This window comes from Alosa pseudoharengus, unplaced genomic scaffold, assembly GCF_046254945.1.
Source record: "Alosa pseudoharengus isolate Yale_2024_CS ecotype anadromous, Long Island Sound unplaced genomic scaffold, YU_APseudo_1.1 YU_APseudo_1.1_scf_12, whole genome shotgun sequence".
NCBI classification, from domain to species: Eukaryota; Metazoa; Chordata; class Actinopteri; order Clupeiformes; family Clupeidae; genus Alosa; species Alosa pseudoharengus.
Genome location: NW_027468587.1, coordinates 22,713,044 through 22,738,419, shown reverse-complemented (window position 1 = coordinate 22,738,419; position 25,376 = coordinate 22,713,044). Strand labels below are relative to the sequence as shown.

Below are 25,376 nucleotides of genomic sequence, written 5' to 3'. Positions count from 1 at the left end.
TAATACAATATTACTTTATACAAAACAAGCATAAGCAAACAATTTTCACATTGTACATTCTTTTAAAAATACAGATCCTTTACATTTTTATACCTCTTTCTTTGGGTGTTGAAGACAATCCTTTGGAAGCGCTAACGCCCCACTCCTCCAGTTGTAAGCTAGTCTCGTGCTTCACTTGACTACTTCACATGCATTTCCATTTCCTAAACTCCTTGTCCCTTAGAACTTCATGATCACCACCGTGGCAACCTTATGTTGTATGACAAAACGCAAGACAAAGTAGCACATACACTCATGACAAAGCACTTGCCCATTCTGACACAAATTAAAAAAAGAAGTCCGCACAGGAGCTGCTCTGGCTAATTGATTATCCAAATTGATAGTTTTATTGTTTGTTAGTATTGTTTTTTTGTTTTTTTTAATCCAGCTCCAATGGATTTGGTGAGGTGTTTTTTCTGTAAGTAACTTCAGGGATTCAGAGCAACTTGGTGATGTGTAGCTCAAGGCCAGAGAAAGAGAGAGAAGGCAGGAAGTTAAATAATCACTGACATATAATTTGAGTATGCAAACATATTGTATTCCTCAAACTTTTCCTTGAAACAATACAGAACAATGTTTTACTGCTGAAAATAATTCTTACAACAGAATTATAGTGCCTTTTCTTCAAGCACAACCTGTGACTCCTTGAAATAGTAACTTGGTGGTCGTGATTATTGATGGGGAACAATTTGATCATTCCAACACAATGGCGCCTACGTTGCCCGAAATGTTTTTAATATGCTATTGGTTTGACTCCGCTTTGAGAGCCTTCTGATAATCTTACATTTAAGGAATGAATATCAAGAATTGGGGATAAATCATTGTGGGCTAGGAATAGAGGCTATGTTGTTAAAAAAAGATGAACAATGACAAATAATTTCCTCTCTTACACTTGGTGAAAGATGCCAATGATGAAAGTCTTGCATAGTTTAACATTTTGAGGTTGAGATGGTGAGGATCTTACAGTAGTGACAAGGATCAATCAGATTAAACATTCACTGTTGTCCCACTTCCTATCCAGACTCAAACATTGCACCACATACATACATGTAGAAAACATACAGCAAACAAAATTGCAAATAAACAAACAAAACAAAAAAGAAATAACAAGACACATCAACAGATCCAACAAACTGTATATATTAACACAACAGAACCCTGTCCTATGATAAAAGACAACAGGAATTGAAATCATGCAAGCCATGACCGAAAGCCTTGCTGTGCAACTGCTATGGTGCCTCATAATATTAGAAGATGAAAATATTATAGGATAGGGCATGGAAAAAGACAATTAAGAGAGCCACAACTTACAAGAAATGGTATGACAAGCTGGACAGGTACGATGGTGAACTATGCTGTGGAGTGTGTGGATTAAGGATTGACAATGAACCACACACCCAAGAAATGAACTCATACACAGTATATGTTCATTGGCACACCATGACAAAACACACACACCAACCAAATGAACAAAACAGACAGATGTTCTTGCTTTGCCAACAGAGCCTTCCATGTTAAAGGCAAAAGCGTTTAGAAGAACAACATTGATGAGGCAACATGCCTTCAAACTGTAATCATTGATAGGCTGTAAGGCAATGTTATATATTTCTTCTACACATTAGGAAGAATCTATATCAACTTGCAGGAACACCGTCACACATGCACTTCAGAAAACAGTTTTGTTTGGGGTAGGTTAAGAGAGCCTACTCTAATACCACAGTTGGACCATCACAAGGCTTCATTAAAAAAAAAGAAAAGCACAAAAAATAAAACCCAAAACAAATAAACAAAAAAAAATGCATAATTAGTGCATGCCTGCGGTCATAAAACAGGATGGTAAGGACACAGATAGGGCAGTGTACGGGTAGGGTCTGTCTTCTATCTCAAAAACCTAAAATAGTTCACGCTCTATACAAAAATACAAATTCAAATACAATCTAAAGGAATAATAGTATTTATATTATCAAATGTGCAATATATACATTTATGATCAACTCATTCACAACACAATACTCTCTACAGCAGTGGTCTAAAGTAAGGGACATATGCTACTGACTACACACACGGAGTGGGGTTGGACTAACAACACCAGCGACTGGTAGTGCAAGCAGTTGAGATGAGAGACACTACAGAGAAAAGTTAACATTGAATGATGGTCAGCAATGGCAGCCGATGATTTTTAGGTCGAAATCAGAGCATTTTAATGCTGCAAATCTGGAATCTCGTCCATCATAACTTTCATCCCTGAGGGGGGTCATGCTGTGGGGTGAGGGGAGGGGGGGTGGGGTGGAATTGGTGAAGTGTTGACTGAAAAGGAAGATGCCACTTTTTGTCCTCAACAGGCAGCAGCTTGGATGGTGTGCAAATGGGATCGCTTGCGCGTGTGTGTCTCACTCTTTGCCATTCACTAACATAAATAAATCTGTTCACTGCATGAAAAACAAACTTGGTCAAGTTAAATGTTTGTTTTTTTTTTCTTTTTTGTTTTGTTTTTAAGAACATTTAAAACAAAACTGGTTCAGCTGAGACACATGTGCAGTTGAGCCCTTCTGGTGCTTGCATGCACACCTGTCTCTGGCTAAGAACAGGCAGCCAAGAAGTGAATGACTGGGTGAAAAGTCTGGAATCAGTAACACCATCCTAAAGGAAAGGAGAGAAGAAGTGTAAGCCTAAACCTGAGCCTTTTCACTAGCCCGAACGAGAACGCCTTCAGAAGAAACACGCACGTCAGGACTTGGTCCACAAAGCTGGGAAATTTTGTGAGAGAGAGAAAGAAAAAAGATTGAGTGAGAGAACAGAAGAGTTGATCTGACGATAGCAATTAAGTATTCAAATAAATTAACACATATAAAAATTAAATACTAGTTTAGTCATAGGCAGCTGTTTTCACCAATGTAAAGACTATATTACATATATTTTAAAAAGGCAAGCAAACTTATTTTTAAAGTCTTTCTTTAAAAAAAAAAAAAAAAGATAGATGAATGAATGTCAAAATTGCAATCACATTTCCTGGACTACTCCAGCCTCCCTAGTAACATCTATGATTAGCTACTCTTCATATTGGCATGGCATAGGCTCGACCTTGCTTTAGGGGGAAAAAGCTGCATCAACTGCCCTGTAGAGTGACCTTGCAATAGTATACTGATTTAAAAAAAAAAAAAAAAAAACTACCAACTACTCCCGAGAAGACTACTGCCAACATGTTTTTTTTTGTTATTATTTGTTTACATGCAGTACATTCTAGTCAATTCTGGACTAAATGTGTCTAAATCAGAGAGTGCTGCTGACTACAGTACAAGGATAGGAAATATCATAGTGTGTAATTTCATTACAGTTTCTGGCAAATCAGTGCTTCATGTCCTTCCAGGAACAACAAAAAGTTAATCATGCAAAAAGTGACTATGTGGTCTCAGATACAGCTTGATAGCATTTCCTCAAGTACTGGCACAAAAGTTAACTCCAGAGCCAAATTGAGCCAAACTGATTCATTATTACTCTTTTTTGAGCTCCCTAATGTCCCTGATGACACCAGAGAGAGAGAGAAAACAAAAGAAAACAAAAAAAAAACAAGTGAATCAATCATTAGACAAGTCACTTCAGGCATTGATCACTTCAAAGCTGCATATATAGATTTAGACATATCTGAGCACTGTTATGACAAGTAACACAATTTGTCAAGTAACGTCAGTGAATGTGGTAGGCCAAAATAAAATAATAATAATAATAAAAAAAAAAAAATACCACCAAAAGGCAGGGCGAGCCATCTGATGTGGTTCTGTTGACACTGCGGGCTGGGCTGGGCTGGGCTGAGCACGTTGCACTGCCTTTGAAATGAGCGACATGCACAGCAGGGTTCCGATCCAGCTCGGTCCATTGGGGGAGGGAGAGGCACTGGCCAAATTGGAAATGTGTCTTTCACCTATCAACCACCAGGGGGCTCCACACATGTACCGCACATGGCCCTGGGTCTGGCTGGGCTTGCAGCACTGAAACGAGAGGTGGTGGGAAGGGATGATAGCGAGGTGGAAGAGGAGGAAGAGAGAGAGATGCCAGAGGGTGTTGGCGGGCGGAGGTCCGCTAGTGGATGCCTCCCTCGCCCATGGGGAAGTCGTCTGGCACCAGCAGCAGGGCCTCCATGTTGGTCGAGCCTCCGGCGTTCTGCAGGGACAGGAAGTCCGCCACGTCCATGGTGGCCAGCCCGCCGGCCGCTGGCGAAGGGAGGGGGGCTGCGCCTGCCGTGCTGGCGATGGGGAAAGTCTGCGAGTGGACTGTGGAGGAGGAAGAGGAGGAGGAAGGTGGGGGAGGGGTGGAGGAGGATGATGGCGATAACGGCGTTGCTGATAATAACGAGGAGGGCTGACCAGCTGCATGCGAGTGTCCGGCGTGGGCCGACGGATCGTCTGGCTGAGCAGGGCAGCATTGCGAGGGGGCGACAGGTGGAGGTGGAGGTGGGGGTGGGGGTACAGGGGCGGGGGCGGGGGCGGGGGCAGGGGCAGGGGCGGGGTCAGCCGGCGGAAGGTCTGTAGGCTGCTTCTGGGCTGAGGAAGAGGATGGCAAGTTCGTAGCGGAGGGGGAGGAAGAGGACGTGGAGGTGGCTGTGCTTTTAGCTCTGCAGTCACAGTGACACTGGCACGACTCCTCCTGCTTGATGATGATGACTGGCAGACTCAGGCCAATCTGCTGAACAGGGTTTCCTGTAGGAGACACAACAGCAGCAGGGGCATGTCACAATCAGCAACACCTGCAAAATTGTCAATACCACACTAGACATACACTCAGTCTGATTCCTACAAAAGTTATCGTAAACGTGCTAATTACCGACCATTTCGTTCCAAAATTCTAAAACAACAATGTATCAAACAAATAATCAAAATAACATTTGCTAAATGAACCTTACATTTTTCAGTAGCCATAGGTGTGTAGATTCAGTTCTTACCGGGGCTTTTACTGCCTGAAATATCCGATTTTGTTTACCACGCTTGGAGTTTAGTGCTGGGCTGGTGGGTACTTATTCCAAACCTTCTCACTGCACATCAACGGTTAACCCGAGAATTCTCGTCGTCAATTCAAAATTCCATTGGAGCTCCAAGCAGATTTGTACACTCAGCCTTACAACACTGTTTGCAGCTCTTCGAGCCACGGTAAAATGTAATTTTTGGTATATAGCTAATTTAGATATACTTATGGTGTGGGTGCTTGCGTTTCTTTAGGAATCCGCCGTCTTGGTTTGTATAGAAATTAATATTAAGTGACACATACCCGTAAGAGGTTGGACATACGTGACTGTTGGTAATATGTGACATTCCTATACTTACTAAATACAATACACACATTATAAGAACAGGAAAACAATCAAAAGATGAAACCAATTAATTGTACCTGAATTTCCTCTAACAGGTATGGCTGTGGTGAAGAAGACTTTCTCCACTTTAGGACCCTGCCCCTAGGAATAGACACAAAGCACCTTTGATGATTCTTTACAGATGGTAGGGAGAAAGACAATGAGCAGGAATCCTTGAATGATCAGAAGCCACCTCTTATATTTTTAGTATGTGTGCTCAAAGCTATGCATAGAATCAGAACCACGGATGTAGATAAGGAAGAGATATTGCATTGGATGGAATAAATTAACTTCAACCATCAAACATCTGAACAAATTAGAACAAAGGAAAAAAGATATTTGAGAATATTTGAAAGATATTTGATATTTGAGAGGCATGTAAATGGCTAGTGTTCTACGATTCTTCTAGAAAATCTCCAGCTTCAGGTTCTCACCTGCTGTTCGAGGTTGCTTTGCGAGTTGGTGGCGCTGCTGAGGATCCACTGGAGGTTCTGGTCAGTCACCACCAGGCCCGGAGGCAGCATGCCACCTGCTGCGGGCGTTATGGTGATAGTGGCGGAAGGAGTAGGTGGAGGAGGAGGCACAGGAGGAGGAGGAGGAGGGGGTGGTGGTGCAGCCAAACTGGCCGGCGCCGTCTCTGTGGTGACAACGGTTGCGGCGCTGGCCGGTACAGCGGAGACTGTGGCGGGGGTCAATGGTGGCGCTGGCAACGCCACATAAGGCTGAGGGCCAGGCGCTACAGGAAGCGCCGAGATGGTCTGCAGCTCGGCCGTGGAGCTCTGGGCAGCGGGTGGCGTCGGCGTCGAGGAGGAAGGCTGCTGCGTGGATTCGGCCACTGGCTGCAGGGACATGTCCAGCACTGGGGTAGCAAGGGACGAGGAGGACGAGGACGAGGAGGGGGCCTGCGCGAAGGCGGGGAGCAGGGCGGGGGTGTCTGTCACAGCCGGCTGAGAGGGAGTGTCCAGGCCAAACGCCTCCACTAGGCTATCTGCAGCGGTCAAAGAGAGGAGAACAACAGACAGAGGGACAGACCAAAACAGAGAGAGAAAGATAGTGGGACAGGGCAAAAAAAATAATAAAGGGAGGAAGGGAGAATAGAAGAAAGAAAGGATAGAAAGAAAGGCTGTAAAAAGTCAATGGATCAGATACAAGTTGACAAGAGGCTGCAGGATGTGTTGAGCAAGGCACTTGCCTGTGGGTTGGACATCATCCTGGCTGACGCTGTTGTCTGGGCTCTGAAACATCAGCTCAAATATCCGCACTGGGGTAACACTACTCAGGTCCAGGCCGTGGGTCTGCCAGGGAGATGCAACCAGCAATCATACGACAACGACAACAACAAACAACAATAACCACAACAATTACGACTACATGAACAACAAACTACTCGTAGTAAACAAATCAAGTCACACACATCAAACCAACACATGGTTGAACATATAAACAGAATAACGCATGAGGCACTCACATTGTTAAGGTTTTCCCGGAGCTCTGAATCTGTCGAGATGAGGCTCAAATCACTGAGGCACAGCGAGTGGTTTGCATCCTGTAAGCATCAACAGACAATCTCAGCTGATTGCACATCTGATCCAACTACTTCTTGCTTTCTGTAAATGTCACAGGTTTGAGGAACAAAACGACCTGATCACTATCAATGTAACAATGCCATTATGCAATATTCTATCTGTGTGTGTGGCTGTAGCAGGGGAACTATCCATGCAAAGTGTCTTTCAAGTGTCGATTAAACAGTATGTGTATGTGAGAAGGCACGAGTTGAGTGGTCATAGTGTGTGTGTGTGTGTGTGTGTGTGTGTGTGTGAGTGTGTGTGTGTGCGCAGAGAGATGGTGAAACAAGCAGGGCCCCAGCTCACTTCAGATAGCGGGTGGCTGAGGTTGACGGTGAAGGTGTTGCCACTTTTGTCGTGACCGCGGACGTGACTCCTCAGGCTGTACTGCGAGCTGAAAGTCTTCTCACAGCCATCACTAGGACAGAAGAAAGGCTTCTCGCCTGGGGACCGGGAGAGAGGAGAGATGAAGGGAAAGGGAAAAAGTAAGAGAGAGAGGAGAGATGAAGGGAGAGAGAGAGAGAGTGTGAGTGAGTGAGAGAGTGAGAAAGAGAGAGAGAGAGAGAAAGAGAGAGAGAGAGAGAGAGAGAGAGGGGTGGTGAAGGGAGGGAGAGATCACAACTTGCTTTAGTTGAAAAGTAAAGTCTGCTGAGTGAAATGCATTGTGAGAGCAATCGGAGAAAACAACTCTCTGATTCAGGAAAAGGATATTTTTAAAGCCAGTTAAATGTTAGAAATGAACTTTATCTGTAATCACTGATGGCCTCGGTACACCAAACAACTTTGACAGATTTGGGAAAGTTTCTTGAAAGATTATAGTCTTAAGATAATGGCCCCCATTCAACCTTTACTCAAAAGACTACTGTACAGTCTTTCAAGAATTTTTCCCAAATCTTGTCAAAGTCTTCTGGTGTCAGGATGGCTTTAAGTGTTTTTTTGAACAAGCCATTTTCATAGGAGACCCACATGAAGCTTTGACAGGAAGCTTTCAGCATGAGCAAGAGTGGGAGAGGGTGAATGATGAATATAAGTTTGTAGCTCTGTTTGCCCTCCCGTGTGCGACAGCAGGGCCTCGCAGAGTAAAATTAATGGTGCTGTCAAGTCTGGGCAACGCCATTTGGTGCGACTGGAGCTCGGCTGCGGTGGCAGCTGACGCCTTGTTAAACATGCGGTCACCTGGAGGTCCCCCACCGTCGGGGCGGCCTGACTCACCTGTGTGTGTCCGTACGTGGGTCTTTAGGTGGTGGCTGGCCGCAAACGCTTTGCCACATCCATCATGGTCACAACTAGAGAGAGATAAGAAGAGGAGTGTAACAGCGCTTAACTGCATCCTGTTCAACCCCTGAAAAGGGACTTATATAGAAAAGTAATCTTGTGAGCCAGTAAAAGAAGAAAACAGCACAGAAAACCAAAACAAAAAATCTGTGCACAGGTAACATGAATGACTAAGCACAGGGATTGAGTCACTGAATAAACAAACAAACAATAAACAGTGGCGGTGGTGACCGCGGGGCAGCTGGGGGCCAGTGACTCTGAGTCACACACCGCTGGCTGACTCACCGAAAGGGCTTCTCTCCCGTGTGCGTTCGGATGTGCTTCCTCAGGTCACTGAGCGTGGTAAAGTACTTGGTGCATCCTTCCGATTCACAGTTGAACGTCTTCCCCGTGTGCAGGCGCTGGTGTGCTTTCAGTCTGCATAGACATGGAGGAGTAAGAGGAGGAGGAGGAGGAAGGAGAGGAGGAGGAAGAGCAGAAGTAGCAGAGTGGAGGAGGAGGAGGAAGAAGTTTGTAAGATACATGAGACAGACAATTCAAACATCCCTCTTGCCACCGTGCACTTTTAACACATTGCTGAATGACACAGTCAAAGTGAACAGCAGCTCATTTCACTAAACTGCATCAGTGTGTGCTGTTTGCCAAATCCAGGGTGACTCAGGGAAAAGTGCAGCAGATTTATAGATCCTTTTAAGAAGTGGAGTGTTGTGCTTGAGTGGCCTCCTTCATGCCTAGTGACTTGGTAAACAACACTGTGGGATGGCTAAAACAGTGCCGCAAGCTTTTAAGATAAATGACTAATGCCGGACGTGACAGCTGGGCACATTACTTGATATTCTTAGAAAATAAAGTGAAGAAAAAGTTAATGAGCTTTAATCAGAGGTGCATTCAAATGAGCCAACAAAAACGGTCACCTCGAATGTTTTGTGAACACACAAGGAGGCTGAGGTGGTAGTTCTCACTGTCTAAATTGAACAAGTTGAACCACACCTCTGATTAAATCCAGGATCTCTGATTGAAATGAACATTTCTCCTCATTAATACACCAAAAAACGATTAATGGGCAGGAGCGAAGGTGTACGTGGACACCAGCAGGGTGACCAGAACAGGGCACAGCAGCCTCCTCTTCATGGATATTGCACTCCCACGGCTGCTGCCGCACAGGGGGAACAAAGAGGTCTGTGATGATCGAATGGGAGGAAGTCAAAAGAATGCAATGCATTATCTGGCCCTCTTCACCAGAGGAACACTCTTCACCCAGCATGCCCTTTATTTAAAAAAATTAAAAAAAAAAAAAAAAAAAATCACTGCCTTCTCTGTGCTCTGCCTTTCACATGGTTGCCTGGCTGGATGTCTGTCGTCTCTTCTGATCAGCGGCGCGGGCAGGTTTCACGAGTTGTCTTTCTCCGAGTCTCGAGTGTGGCCCGGGGCGCTGGGGCCGGGATTAGTGGGCCAGATGAGGGACGCCAACAGGAAGCAGCGCAGTGTGGTGTGAAAAAGAGGCCAGCGGTGCGGACTAATGCTGCCTGACAGAGGGTCGATGGCTGCAGCCACACACAGCCACACTTCCTACCAACCAACGCAGCAACAGCCTGAGGCACCAACCCTCTCCCTCAGTCACTCACACACACACACACGCAGGCAGGCAGTCATATTCTTTCAGGGGACGCATGACAAAAAGAGGGCAAACAGGCACAGGCACAAATAAGCCCACACACACACACACACACACACACACACACACAAATACACACACACACACACACACACACACACCCACCCACCCACACACGTACACACACAAATACACCCACCCACACACACACAGAGACCCACACATCCACACATGCATACGCTTTGCCATGCCACACTACACACAACACTCAGTTCTCAGCTGCAGCTCCCTGCTGCTGACACAGAAAACAACAACCAACACCGAGAGCCGCGGGGAGCCCCATCAGCCCAGGACGCTTCCCACACAATAAAGCCACCATTCCTAACTAGCGCCGTTCATGCAATCTCACAGTGTCGCCGCATCACCGGGCTCATAGCCCGAGTGGCCTCAGTGGAGTGAATGGAGCCCTGATGACAGATCAGCCGTCAGCAGCGAAGGCTGGAGGATGATGGAGAGCAGGACATTAAAAACACTCACAGCTCCGAGGAGAGCCTGGCACACATTAAGCCAAGCCATGCCGCCTGATTTATGTGCATAACAAACAGATGCAAATGACCTGCCATGCAAAAAAGGAGGAGGAGGAGGAGGTATAATGGTGAATGGCCGCGACTAATGCATGTGTGTTTTAACAGAAGGAGAAACGCCTGTCAACAACTCTGACAGCTTTAAGATTGCGCACGAGGTCATTTCCTGCATGTACCTGATGAAATATCACTAATGGAGCAATGATGAATTTCTTTTGCATCGTCACTCGTTATGAGTAATCTCAATCGTCAAAACCCATCATACACAAAAAGGATAAATGGATCATATGCACTTAAGCTGGTTAGGCCACATGAACAGAAGGCTTAGATGAAAAGTTACAGCAGACGTGGACAGCTTCAGAATGCAGTTGCAGACCTCTGGAGATTTTCCTACAAAAAAAGCTGTTATCCAATATAAGGATATCCGCGAACTTGCGATTTCTAATGATAAAATAACATGGGGATTTTGATTTATTGCACCTGATAAACTCTCGCGGTGACGAAAAAGTATGAAATGCAGACGTTTTGCCCTACACAGTTTTATTTAAGATAGCTAACTGATTTTTGCTACAATGTAACCGAAAGCTAATTTGCAGTGCAACTTGCAATAAGTAAATTTGGACATATGATTTATTAAATTGAAATCATAATATTACATAACTACTGTGACACACACAATCGTTTGCCGGAAAATATCACCATTCTGCAGTATTGACTTCTCCCACCTCTGGGAGAAAGATTCTGAGTACAGATCTTTTTATTTTCTTTTATTTATCAAAAGCATACATAGAATCGCTTTGAAGTGACATCTATCCTACGGTTCTACAGTTCTAATTCTACAGGCTGACCCTTCAGTACATGATCCTGGGGTTAGTGTAATGAACGATGATGGGTGTACTATTAAACATCCATTACTGATGTATGATAACAGGTGTGAAAGTGTGAAGTGTTCTGGGGACGGCACGGTTCCAGTTCTGACCTGTAGAGTGTGTTGAAGGCCTTCTCGCAGCCCTGCACGTCGCACTCAAAGGGCTTCTCCTTGGTGTGCACGCGCACGTGGATCTTGAGGCTGTAGGAGGTGAGGAAGGCCTTGCCGCAGCCCTGCTGGTTGCACACAAACGTGTACTCGCCGCGGTGGGTCTTCTGGTGCGTGCGCAGGTTCCCTGCCGTGCTGTAGGTCCGCGTGCAGCCCTCAAACGTACACTGGTACCGCTTCACCTGAGGCAGGAAGAGAGAGGAGGAAACACTGTAACAGAGTGTGATGAGGAGGGTGAGAGGCACACTCTCACGGAGAAAGCTTTTAAACATGCAACCTTCACACCAGAACCGGTCAGTCATTCATACCATCACTAGGACAGTCATTATTTTTTTAAATATATTTTTTGGACTTTTTAGTCTTTATTTGGTCAGGACAGTGGAGAGTGACAGGAGGAAAGTGGGAGAGATGGGGTGGGAATCGGAACATGACCGCAGGTCGGATTCGAACTTGGGTCCCCGTGGGCCAGCTGCGCCACAGCGTTGTCCAAAGATAAAGGTCCTGCATTTTCAAAACGACAAACAAACCAAACTGTTCTTGCTAGATTAACTTGAAAGCATGCCTGAAAGAGTCTTATGAAGAAGGTGCAAATATTGAAATTTTACAGGATTCCTGTCAGTGAATATAATATGAAACAAAACCACAAAATCTGTGGAAACCTGACCAGCAAATAAAGAGGTTCAGCTCTGTGAAGCAAGAAAACAACAAAAACAAGAAAGCAACAAACAACTCTGAAGTGGCACCACATCATCAAACAGCACAACCGGAGGGGGAGGGCAAAATAACCTCTGAAAGAGAAAAGTCTTTTAATAAAGGATTGCTTTTACAGGCTGCACAAATGTTCTTAGATCTCTTCCAATTTTACAATTCTTGAAGCACGCGACAAGCATGCTCCTTTCCTACTCCTCTGCTGTGACCTCATGCAGAGGTCATGAACCCAGGGACTCTTGTTTGTCTGTGGTCTCTCAGCTCAGCAGGCAGCGTGACACTGGTGTGCTGGGAGTGGTGCCAGAGCTGGTTAGACCAGTCATGCCATCCATGCACAATGCCCTCATCTCCCCATCACCTACTATCCAACCCCCACCCCCCCATACCACCCGTGGCCATTCCCCTGCTTTACTCAGCATTCTGCCTGGGTAAATTACCCACCCCCCCGCTTCCCTCTGACCTAAGGGGAAGCTATAGAGAGACACATGCTTTCTGCTCTCTTCTCTTGCCCCCAGCCCCCTTCTCTGTGGTTCTCTGTGATGTGCTCTTGTATGCCCCTTAACACACAAATGAGACTCTGATGCAGACATTCTCTGGGAGAGGCTTGAGAGAGCTTGTCTCTTGTGCTCTATGATCATATTTCCGAAACTGGTGTGTACGTGTGTGTGTGTGTGTGTGTTTCTTGCTACTTGTCCTGGTGTGCTCTACCATCCCATCAAGCCTGTGGCGGGTTGACACTGCGGACCTCTGCAGGTCACCAGCTTAGCATACCTCACATAAGCCGAGTCACCTTCTGACACAGTCACCCTAACACCCACAGAGGCCACTCGGAAACAAAGAGGGAAGGGCATCATAGCTCCAGCTGTTTTATTTTTAGCTCCTCCATTTTTAAATGTCACACGCTACCCTGCTGAACATCCAGTCATCTTTGAATGCTGGTGTTCATCACTCTAGATTAGAACATCACATCATGCTTGGCCCAGATTGGTCATTATGCAAGGTCAAAAACAAAACAAAAATAACAAACAAACAGCAAAAACAAAGACAAGCTGCAGTACAAATTCGGACTTTTATGCTGCAATCGAACAGAGACTGGGTGAAAGCTGATGCGTGTGCACACACACACGCACACCTAGAGGTAACACAAGCCTGGAGCTGCACAGACTCCACCAGGCTGTGCCAGATCATTTCGAACGGTAATGAGGAGAAGGCCTCTCTCCCTCTCTCTTTCCTCTTCTTCTCCTCCAACACACTCGACTGAAAATCCAATGGATTGCCGAGTCATAATTCCCTCAAACAGGCTGGGAACGTGACCAAACCCACTCAAGCAGGAATTTGGGTGGTGTGGAGGGGGCATCTGTTCAAACACACATCGGGTGTAACAGAAACTGAGGCGGGCTTTGAAAGAGCACTGATTGACACCCAGAGGAGAAATCAACAGAGCTAACAAAATATCTTCCAAGAGGGTGGTCCACTATTGAATAAAGCTAATGGCAGTGTTCTCTTATAAGATGCCATGCTGGGATGCCTACTTCACTCAGACAGGTCAGGCATTGACGAACGAGCAGTCAACAGTGTGACCCAATTAGGGATGTAACGATTACCGGTATAATGGTAAACCGCGATAAAAATGTTGACGATAACAATTACCGTTTTCATTTCAAATATCATGATTATCACGGTTGATTACCGCGGTGTGGAAACCGTGTGTTTAATCCTTCCCAGCTTCATCCGAGCCTGCTTTTGAAATACAGTAGGCCTGGTACAATGAAACAAAACTGGTACCCTACTGATTCTGTTGTCTAATTGATGGTTTTAACTACGATTCAGATTAGGCTACACCTGATTTTAAAAGGCGGAACTTTTTCACCGCAAAATGTGCACTGTATCAAATAGCCACTCTGCGTCTTTTTATGTTCGCGTCCACATTAAATCCATTCCACTCACGTTATCAGGAGAATACAGTAGCCTAAAGTTTTATTTTGAACGCTTACTTTGGTCTCACTCATTGCATCCATTCCAAATAACAGAAATAGCAAACTCCAAGTTATGGTAGGGTAAGTTAAGCTATAAGCACATAGCCAATTAAACATGAAGAAAAAAGTGAACGGGACACTTTTTAAAACTATTTCAGCTTGTGTAGGCCTATTAGTGCTTTCTGAACATATTGAACACACTTTTAGAAATACCGATTCAGATAATACCGAAAACCGTGATCATTTTGGTCACTATAACCGTGAGGTTAAATGTTCATACCGTTACATCCCTAAACCCAATCATGGAAAGCCACGTCTAACTACCTTTAGTCCCCAGTGCATGTGCTGTTAAAAAGTTAGAGACAACTATAAGAAGGCTTGTTTACTTTCAGCATATAAATTAATTTAAGAAAACACGATAATAGCCAAGCTCTGGGTCGGACTCAGGAAGCAAACGCTCATCTGCCCCTAGTCCCCTCTAAAACAGGTTTGATGTATGATGCTGAAATGGGTCAGAACCTGATGGCATTGGTTGGTTCGAGCACCTAAAGCCTCAGGGTGGCTGAGGAAGTGGAGGTGGACTGTGGTGGGGGCAAAACCAGGTAGCTGCACAACACAACACAACACACACGTTGTGCACCCCTTCAAACGCCAGAGGGCTATAAAGTGTACAGTGTCCGTGTAAAGATCATTTCTTTTACACTCCACTTAAGCTGCTCCTGCAAAGGCCAAAAGACAAGTGGAGAGCAAGATGCATGGCCCCACTGCACTGTGGGCTATAAGTGCAATGTGACAAATGGGCAGAGTTCAGGATGAGGATGGCAAAGCTTTTTCATCAGGAGAGATGACCCAAGGCTCTGCCTCATGAACCAGAGAGTGATTGAGTCATCCAGTCTGCCTCCTAGCTTGAAGCTCAATAGTGAAATCAGAGTATCCAGTCACAAAACCAATCTTCTGGTGAAAAAACAGAGCAAGGTGTCCATAACAAAACCACACATTTGTGCACACCAAAATGCAAAAACAGCTACAAGGGACCTATTACAACTGCATCAAAAACAGCAAAGCTGGTAAAAAAACAAACATACAACTAATGTAACACAACTAATAATACTACCAACCACCAACCTGAAATAATCTCAACACAAGGCTGAAACCATAGCCTTGGGGCCTATTTACCGTCACCAACGTAAATCAGTGTGCCAGTATGTTACATCAGACCACAACACTGCACTGATCAAGTTTAGAGCAGGGTTGTGCACAATTCGAATTGCAATTCTGCTTCCTGTTTGCTACCTCAATTGAAATGCAAGTGAAATTCAAGAATTGAATTGGAATTTAAGAGCCAGTTTCAATTCAATTCTGGAATTTTTCACAAGCATGGTTTAGAGAGAGGAAGACAACAGCAATGCATGTATGCCAGAGACCCGACAACTATTCACAGCACCCCTGGTGTGTGTGTGTGTGTGTGTGTGGTAGGTAGTGATAGTGATCAATCATATGAAACCACGTGGAAGAGGAAGTCCTGTGAGGCATTTTACTGCTATCTACAAAGACCATTATTAAATCAGGTGGCTGTATACCAACAAGATGTAGATCTAGGACCAGGAACTAAATAAGACACTGAGCTTGCAAGGGTCTTGCGTTAGCAATGCGTGTACATATAGTTCAGATCATTAGTTTTGACATTTAAAGAAAATGGGTCAAAACACATGAGGAAAGCAAACAAAAAGGAAAACAAACCAGAAGGATTTAACAGCTGTAAGGCTAAATAGGGTGAGGGAAGTAGGAGAGAGAGGGAGAGAGAGAGGGAGAGACAGAGATAGGGTGAGAGAGAGAGAGAGAGAGAGAGAGAGAGAGAGTGCTGTGCACAATCAACTTTAATTGCGCTGTGGAGGGATTATGATGACGCTTAGATTTGAATGAAAGGCTTATCTAAGCAATCGATGTTCATGGGTGGGGGTGGCAGGCGCCTCACCTCTCTCTGCTTGGTCTCCGGGCATTCCGAGTGCAGTGTGAGCGTGGCTCCCTCTATGTTGCGCGGCATGGGCGTCGAGCCCGGGTTGATGGTGAACTGGATCTGGTCTGGCGAGATGGTGTGGTGCACGTAGCCATGCACCATGCCCTCGGGGTCGCCCATGAAGGCCAACGAGCCGTCCCCTTCTTCCTCGTCATCGTCGCCCTCCACTTCCCCCTCGGTCAGGAAGACCATGCCGTCGTCTTCGCAGTCTCCGCCGCAGTGGCCATCCTCTTCGCCCTCTTCGTCCAGCCGGATCGGGTCCTGCTCGATGAGCACCGTGGTGCGATCGTAGACGCGAGCCATGCAGGACGAGGTGGACGGGTGAATCAGGCCACCTCTGTCGTCAGGGTCCAGCTCGTTGTCGTCATCGTCCCCGTCTTTGTCGTAGATGCATATCTTGTTGTCCTTGTCCAGTGCCACCTCCTCGAAGCACATGGCCGACTCTGTGAGGGAGCCATTCTCGCTCATGGTGGCTTCAACGCTGCCTTCTGACCCTCACGCCCAGGCGGCTGTCCACCAGGTGCCGTTACCTGAAGAAAGATGCACATGTGAAACAAGAAACCACACACACACACAGCGAGTGAATGACCTTATTTCAATGCTGTCTATTTTTTTGTTTCCTGTGCATACATCTGGACCCAGATTGATCACTAAAACCAAACAAAAACAGTGATCAGCGAGAAACAACAGTGAGTAAATGGGAGTATGTGATGCCATGACTGAAGGACTTCATCCAATCTAGTGACAGAACCTCAATCCACCTCTAAATGAATGGTAGCCTACTGAAGGAAGCCAGACTAGATAGAGAGCCAAGATGAATCACCTTTCACTTCATGTTGCTCAGGTTGTTGCTGATGTTGTATTGAGAAATGATTAACCCAGCTGAAAGGGAAATTATCAATTAACCTTTATTCGGAGTGCAACATCAGATCTGAAGTCTCAGAATCAGAACCTCACAATCTCAGTCTGAAAGACGGAAAATTTGCCCTACAAATACAACTTTGTTAGCTAATGATTTTCCACCTGCTTCGACATTAGCACACAAGAAAAAAACCAACACACTCACGAATGACATAACATAAACTAACGAATGACATAACATAAACTAAACACCAACACACAAAACGTCCGAAAGTCCGTTATCGGACCAAAAAAATGTCTACAATTTTAAATTGCTGTTGTTAAAATCAGATAGGATTATTCTATGATTACTAAAATAAACACAAGAGGCTGTCAAAGTTAACTTAGGTTTAATGACTACAACGATCAGGCTGTATAACTGTCTAACATTTCATAACTGTTCAGTTCGAGACGTTGACTGGTTAGTCGTAGCTGGGCGTTAGTCGTCTAGCTAACAAAAGTAGCAAAAAACCTTCTCATTAACATTTCTCGTTTAATAGAAATACAAACTAACGTCAATAATAAGTTAACTTGCTGGCTCCAGTACATGTTCCAGAACTTTCGGTATTCACCACTCACTGACAACTGATAAAGTCACAAGACCTCAGACCCACATCCCCATTGCATTTGAATGTTAGAAATCTATGCGTGGTTAATATTTCCATAATCTGGTTGACAGTTAGGCTACAAAAACTTCGCAGTTTGTCTAAAGTGAGTTTATCTCCAACTTCGCCCAATAAATTACCCAATTACATGCCAACTGCCCTTACATGTCATATTAGCGCGGCTAGGGAAGTTAACCTTGTTTTGCCACATATATGACTGAAAAGCCCCAAGTTGGAAAGCTTGAAGCTAGCATTCTGTAGCTGTAACGTTAGCTAGCGAGCGACCAAAGCCTTACATACTAACCATTCACCTCGATGTTATTATGACAGCAGATTTTTTACGACTGACAGTATTAGAAACGTACTAACATGTTCATCGGCACACAAGCTTAATAAACGGACGGCCATACAAATGGAGAATGGCATTAACTAGCCAGCCAGCTCGCTACCATTAATGCCACTCCTATTAGCTAACTTAACTATTACCATCAAGCTAGCCAGTTAGCTAAAATGTTAGCTGGCTAACAGTTAGCATCCAACCCATATCCTGTAGACAGTTAGCCTTCTAGCTCCAAGTCATGCTCACTATGATAAATTAAGAGGTTATACTGTCATGCACACCACTTTGCAAACTGCATATCGTTAACTGTACTGCCACAAGATGACTAAGATATTAAGAATAGCCAGAGAGGAGAAACCGAGTAGTACATACTACCATCTAATGAGCGGCATCCTTAGTCCAGCGCTAACTAACTAGCCTGCTCATCTGTCTGATACACAACCAAGGAAAAACTAGCGACACATAGCAACACGCATAAACAAAACGACCACATCAGCATGTAATGCAGTAGTTTCACGATTTTAGCAATTCGTCAGTGTAGAATTATTTCACACCTACCAGTTTTGAAAATACCCCAAGCGGTTTTGTTCAAATTGCGAGTAAGGTTACTTTCTTTCCTTGGAGTCCCCAGCAGTACCATGATTAAACAACGTCAAATTTCAGCTTCCTCCTCTGGAGCATCATGGGAAGCATTCATTCCACTCCAAGTGAACTAGCTGTCAATCGCTTTACACTGCGTGTGGTACACTTCACAAACCAGTCTAATACAATTGTATTATAAACATATTGGAATAAAAGCTATCTATCTGATTTAAGGTGCAGAGTGGCAGGCTGTGTGCTGTAAAATGTTCCATGAAAATAAGTTAACTTCACAACCAATACACATCAAGATTCAATCAAGCTGACAATTTTTTTTAATTATTATTATAATTATTACAATCCTTTTACAATCATCCCATTCCTTTCTACATGCTCCCTAACACAGGTGTTTCCAAACATTGCCGCAGAAGCCATGTACTTGATATCTCCTTTAAAAAATAATTTCTGTGTATAAAACAAAGTTACATGAAAATGTTTGACTTGTCGTATGAATGTACACAGCACAAAAACACAACACGGTTCACTTAAAATATATTTTTAGTGATTGACATTTGAAAAATAACTATCAACATGACCGCTTTAAGCACAATTATATTTATATATACGAATATAAAAGAGCAGTTTTGTATTTACAGACATCAAAATACAAATAAATCTGATCATTAAATAGCAGGTAAATATACATATTAGGGCGGTTTCTCTATAGTAATAAAATAAATGCTGTTTCCACAGCAAAACATGTCATCCTGCATTAAACATCACATTTAAATCATTGACGATCAAAGCAAGTCTATTCAAAAGACATGTGTATAACATGTATGATAACATGTTATATTTCATTGAGCGCAAAAGTAAACTATGGACACTCAAGATGAAGCCAGATCTTGAGTCAAAAAATGCTGGTAAAACTCCTGGGTTTTCCTCTTCTGAGAAAGATCTTGCTTCGTAGGGGACCGCAGAATCAAGGCAGCAAAGATGGTGACTGCAGAGAGACAGAAATGAATTCAATTAATTTATTACTGAAAGAACTGTATGCCAGTTCACATGTTAGAAATGGACCACCAATTCATGGGGTCAAACAATAACACTGCAGCATTGTGTACACTCAAATGAGTGGACGAGGGAAACGGATAATAATCTGTTTATGTCATCAGGCCTGACACTCTGAATTATTTCTACACACGCACATGAGAACACACTTTACACTCCGACCAGGCTTGAGGAGTTATAAAAGAATATGGCGGCACGTAGAATGAATTTTCTTTTCTTTCTTTCTTTTTTTTTGTCAAATCCCATTTCGGGAACTCTGAAAAGCTTTCAATGGGTCGCTCCCTTGGTTCCATTTTGTATTCTGAAAAATTAATAGGTCCAAGAAATTCTGTGAAATGCCAAAGAATAGATTTCATACTCTGTTTTCACTGATCATAAATTATGCACCAGAATGAAAAGCAATTTACTACATATTTAATCAACTTAATTACCCTGTCCAGAGGAATGGAAAGCACAACATAATATATATAACAAAATACTTAAACTCGCTCTCTGATTTTGCTTGATGGGAGATCTAAATGGATGACATTTCCAGACATCACTCTTTATAATATGATGAGCTAAAAAATAGAAGACGGCAATGCCATTCTCTGACAAACTAGAGCAAAATGGCCTTTTTTTCTCAGTTACATGACACCATAAGAAGAGACTGAGTTGATTATGTTAGTTAAGACACTAAGCTGAGACTATACAATTTAACATTTTTGGCTAAACTATCCATATTTCTACGGTACATTATTAGGCAATATTAATCTACCACTATTGCTGTTTAATATGCAGCAGTCTGCTTGACAAGATTTTTACTTTGTTTTTAAAATCCATACAGCATTAAAAAATAGAGGTTAACTTCCAGTACACTGTATGCTGTGGGCATGAACTACCTTATATGAAAAATACCATATACGAAAAATAAAGATAAAAGACATCACAAACTGGAAGTAAGGTTTACAGATGGGCAAGTTCTGCTTTGTTGAACAAATATGCGGACTTGCTTATTGAGTGAGTAGCCAAGAATAGGCAGAGAACAAGAAGTGAGAGCATGCATTGCTTCACTCCTTTCTCCACTCTGGGCCTACCTAAGATGCTGACATCCAAGTGGTTGTGACTGGAGTACTTCAACAGCTCACGCAGGAACTCCGTTAGAGAATTAAAAACATTTTTATGGCACTGAGGTATCATGGAAATCACCTGTTAATCAACAGAGGTGGAAATCACAATTGGGAAACACACACACACACCACACACCACACACACATATATATATATGCTACAAATATGTCACAATTCTATTCTGGATGTGTGTAGAAAGGGGGAAGGGACAGACCTGTTTGCATTGACCATAGTCTGAGCAGCATTCTAGGCACTGCTTGTAGAGATGGTAAGGGACCACAGGTTCAGGAAGAGCGTCCAGGAAGAGGAGCAATGCTTCCGCTACAGAGTGGTTACTTCCAGCTGGAGGTCAATAGGGGTCAAGGGTAATACAAGACCAACATCCAGGTCCAGGACGTTCAGACTCTTATGACTTCCTTCTTTAATTTGAACAAGGACTTCATGAAAAAGTATCCTACTCCTACATAAACTAGTCTTTGAGACCATTAATCAAATGTCCGTAGGAGCTTCTTTGATGACAACCGTGTTGTTTGTTTGAACAAGATCTGAACAATGTGCACATATTTCACACGTAGCCTTCATAAATCTGCACACTGTATTCGAATTTTCACACAATTGATGTTGAATCTCTTATGCCATTTTCTTTTGCCAACTTTTTATATTTCTCCTGTATTTCACCCAATTGGTCCCTTATGTTGAAGTAGCTAAAATAATCCGTAATTAATGGGTCATTTTCTGCACTCTTGATTTGCATGGGGCAAAGAAGGGATGGAGAGAAAAAGGTTCTGGATCCTCAAACAGGGCAAACTATGCTGTTTTGGTGGTTTATTAGACAGGTATAGTGGAGAGAGACAGAAGAAAGGGAGCAAGCCCAAATAAGCAACTACATTTTAGAAACAAGCCCCAAAAATGTATCCCACAAGGCAACCCAATTTATGTACAGATTTTTTTTTTTTTTTTTAAACAAAAAAACAAGCCCAAACTCGCTTATAATAGGCGGACTTGGCAGCTCTGCCACTGAGCTACAGTAACACCACTTTGATGGTGCATGGCCATTATCCCATGTAGTATGTTCACTGTTAAGGATACGGAGTGAGTCTGGCTCCCCTGTGTCCAAGCAATCTCGGATTTCTTCAAACTCACTGCGGAGTCCCGGCTGCTGAAACAGGTCCTCCTGTTAAACACATCAACCACACGGCAGATTTAAAAACCATGTAAATAAGACTCACTTTGCCCTTGGCAGCTGTATGATCCCTGTTTTCAACCTGATTTTTCTAACCAAAAAAGGAAGAGGAAGAACCAAAAGCAAAAACCTGCTTTGGCCTCAGGAATGCATGTGTTTTTACAAGGGTTGCCAGCTGAACCAGAACGAACAATGACTCTCAAACACAAGGCTTTAGTTCTGGAGCCCCTGGAATACAGTATCTTTGTGCAGGCACTCACCAAAACAAAACCCTGCACACATTCTTCAATGAAAACTTGTCGTTGCTGTGGCGAGTAAGATCAGTGAGCCAAGCCCACAAAAAAAAGACAAACAATTTATTGAGCTAAGTGCCCAGAAACCCAATGTGAGGCCCACACAAAGGAGCTAGTCTTTTAAGTTCTGCCTCTCTCATGTGTGAGGGGTAAATAAAAACATATATTTAAAAAAAAAAAAAAACACTGCTTACCTGTTTACTGGCATTGCGGTAGAGGTGGTCCACAAGCAAGCAGATCTCCTTGGGTCGGTCCAAAGGCACATCCACGACTGGGCAATCAATCTCCTTGCCAGTTGGCACAGAGGTCTTCCAAAACAGAGAAATAAATACATACATAAATAAAAACATAAAATTTCAAACACTAGTGCAGTGCCCGTTCAAACATGCCATTCCTGTAGAAAACCCGTAGCCCAATTACATGCCCGCAGGTATGCCTGCTTTACAAATAGGATGATAGGGAAAAACATCAATCCAGCTAAGCTTTCAATAATGAATACAGAATATTATGTTATATTAGCCTATAATTAATGTGCAGTAAGCAAAATTTAGGCATGGCTGCATGTGACATTTTTACAGATCAAAATGGCATAAGCCTAACAGCTATTTTGAGTTAAGGCTATATGTTTACTGTTAAGCTTATTGAATAATTTTTAGAGAAGACAATCCATTTTGTGGAATGAGGCATCATCGTATGAAATTTGCAACGATGTGACAACAATCTCTGGTAGCCTATAAATTACATAAGCCTAAAGCTTTGATGTAAGGCTATATGTTTAGCCTATTGAATAACTTAATGATATAGAAGACAAACCATTTTGTATAAAGATGCATCATCATATAAGATTTGCAACGATATGACTCAAAAACAGTCTTTGGTAACAAGTGACATGTCGCTCTGTTCGCCACTCGTTGTCTAGCTGTGTGGCATTCTGAAACATCCTTAAATTCCGGACCATTTGCTTATCGCTCATTTCAATTTGAGACCTTGCAGTCGGAATTGTCATTTGTTTATTCAAAGTCTTAAGTCCAAAGTAGCCTGGGCTATTCGAAGTGTCAGTTTGAATAGCCACTGCATACCCATGTTTGTTGCCGTGTTTTTGTAAAATCCGCGGAATCATTTTATGCAAGCAAACTGCATACAGGGAATCTTTTGTTGATGTCAGACGTGATAATCATTCAAACATCTTGCATTTTGACCCATGCTCTCTGGTCCTGTACTGTGCTGTGTGAGAGAGGGAGTGGCAACGGTAGAGTGGAGAAAGGCAATGTGTGTTTTTGTTTTTTTTACCAATATATTTAACAATATATTTTGTATTACTTATCCAAACAAGATCAAACTTCAGTGTTTCCCATACATTGACTTATTTGTGGCAGCCCACCACAATATCAACATTGACCACCACACATTGATTTTCCTGGTTGTACTAAATCTGGTTAGAATCATAACCGTGCTGCACTAATTCCTACCACCACAAATAGAATTCTATTCTGTGGGAAACACTGAACTTGGCACTGCACTTACTCGTGCCCGAAGCAAGACACTATCAATTAATCGGACTAACGGTTCGACAGATATGCAAGCCTAAAGTTCTGTGTGAGAGGGGAAGTGGATACAGTAGAGCGGAGAAAGCCAATGTGTGCTTCTTTTACCGATATATTTAACAATATTGTTTCCATTCCTAATCTAAACAATGTCAATCTTGGCACTGCACTTACTCGTGCCCGTAGCAAGACACCTGGCACGCTTGAAATCAATCGGATCAATCTTGAAATCAATCAATTTGAGACATATGCGAATAACAGACAGACCAACAGTCAGACGTTCCTGTCATTTATAGATAGATATACTATAAATTATATTGACAATCCTTTGAATGATAATTTTGAATATGGAGCAATCATAGCTGATCATGATAAAACGATGCAATGCCTACCTAGTCAAATTCTGGATTTTTTTTTTTTTAATTTAGGTTGATTGTGGAAGTAGTAATGTGGAAACAGTAATTATTTCTAGATTTAACAATTGTGTTCTAGTTGGGTTGTGGACCATGCAAAACAGTGCCCAATAATTGCTGTAAATTACCTGACAAGAAACTAGGTTAATCATTAAGGTACATTTAGACACCAAACTAATCTGTTAATTTCTTGGAAGCTAGGCATATGAAAATTACGTTAACATAGGTTATAACGTTGGTAAGGTTAGTGAAATTCTAATGGTATTACTTTGTCAGCATCAACTCTATGTCAAGCATCAACAAGCATCAACTCTATGTCAATGTTACATGTGTACACCAGTATCAATTTTTTCCTTCCCCAATTAAGTTTATTAATGATTGGGATGACTGCTACTTCCGATCTACGGCACACAGTGACTTAATACGGTGACTGATCACGTTACGATGAGCCGGAAACAAATTGTTTTCCATCCTTGTGTATTGGAGGCTTAAAAACAGGCTCTGCTTAGTCACTGCTGTGTCGAGGCCCTGTTGTTTTGCAACACTAATGACCCTATGGACATTCCCTGTAGGGATACAGTGTGTTCCTGACAGATGATGGAGCTATCCTGAAGCCAACCCTCCCAGCGGCCTTTACTCCGACTTGGATGTGCACCCTTGTGGCCTGTGATGTGCTCATCCCTTCAGTCACCTGGCAACCCTGTTGCTTCCCAGATGAACAGTGCCCTGTGACTGACAGGCAAATGGTGATGCAAACACCTGATGCAACACAGAACTCTCGCCGCTTACGTCTTTTGCATTTTGTTTGGCAAACCACAGCGATATATAACTAAAATAGTAGAGAGGATTTGAATGTTTCCTTCAATGTTGTCTGTCACAGTCAGTGGCTTGGTAATCAAGCAATGCAAATTACCAATCAACAGACTAGATAAACCAATTCCTTTCCGTCCCAAGGAATGTATAATTATAAAAAAAGAATTTAGTGAAACAGCTGTTAGCGTTGGATGGAAAGGGTGTGCTCTCTAAAATATCATCCAAAAATGGGAGTAGAAACCAAATGCAAGTCTCACAAATGTCCACATAACAAATAACAAAATGTAAATGCAGAACAACTATTAAAACCAAAGTGACAAGGATCATGCAGGCAGGCTCTGTGTGCGCATGCTCTAAGGGTAGGGGCCC

General features: G+C 43.2%; 2 protein-coding genes across 4 annotated transcripts in view; both read right to left on the bottom strand.

The window, feature by feature from the left end:
- Positions 1 to 18,664, bottom strand: mtf1 (metal-regulatory transcription factor 1). The gene is made up of 12 exons (XM_076281259.1): positions 18,560 to 18,664; positions 16,115 to 16,686; positions 11,399 to 11,637; positions 8,506 to 8,637; positions 8,158 to 8,231; positions 7,252 to 7,388; positions 6,849 to 6,926; positions 6,573 to 6,675; positions 5,815 to 6,368; positions 5,419 to 5,482; positions 4,549 to 4,733; positions 1 to 4,494 (listed from the first exon to the last, which is right to left on the bottom strand). The coding sequence occupies exons 2-12, from the start codon at positions 16,622 to 16,624 to the stop codon at positions 4,117 to 4,119; spliced, it is 2,454 nt and encodes an 817-aa protein (XP_076137374.1). The 5' UTR covers positions 16,625 to 16,686; positions 18,560 to 18,664; the 3' UTR covers positions 1 to 4,116.
- Positions 18,665 to 18,892: 228 nt separating this feature from the next.
- Positions 18,893 to 25,376, bottom strand: part of inpp5b (inositol polyphosphate-5-phosphatase B) — a 31,404-nt gene continuing 24,920 nt past the window's right edge. For all 3 annotated transcript variants that reach the window (XM_076280496.1, XM_076280497.1, XM_076280498.1), the window contains 5 exons: positions 22,432 to 22,545; positions 21,851 to 21,935; positions 20,976 to 21,103; positions 20,728 to 20,839; positions 18,893 to 19,583 (listed from right to left, as the gene is read on the bottom strand). In XM_076280496.1, the coding sequence (XP_076136611.1) occupies positions 19,468 to 19,583; positions 20,728 to 20,839; positions 20,976 to 21,103; positions 21,851 to 21,935; positions 22,432 to 22,545 (555 nt within the window). In that variant the 3' untranslated portion in view covers positions 18,893 to 19,467. The remainder of the gene's footprint in view (positions 19,584 to 20,727; positions 20,840 to 20,975; positions 21,104 to 21,850; positions 21,936 to 22,431; positions 22,546 to 25,376) is intronic.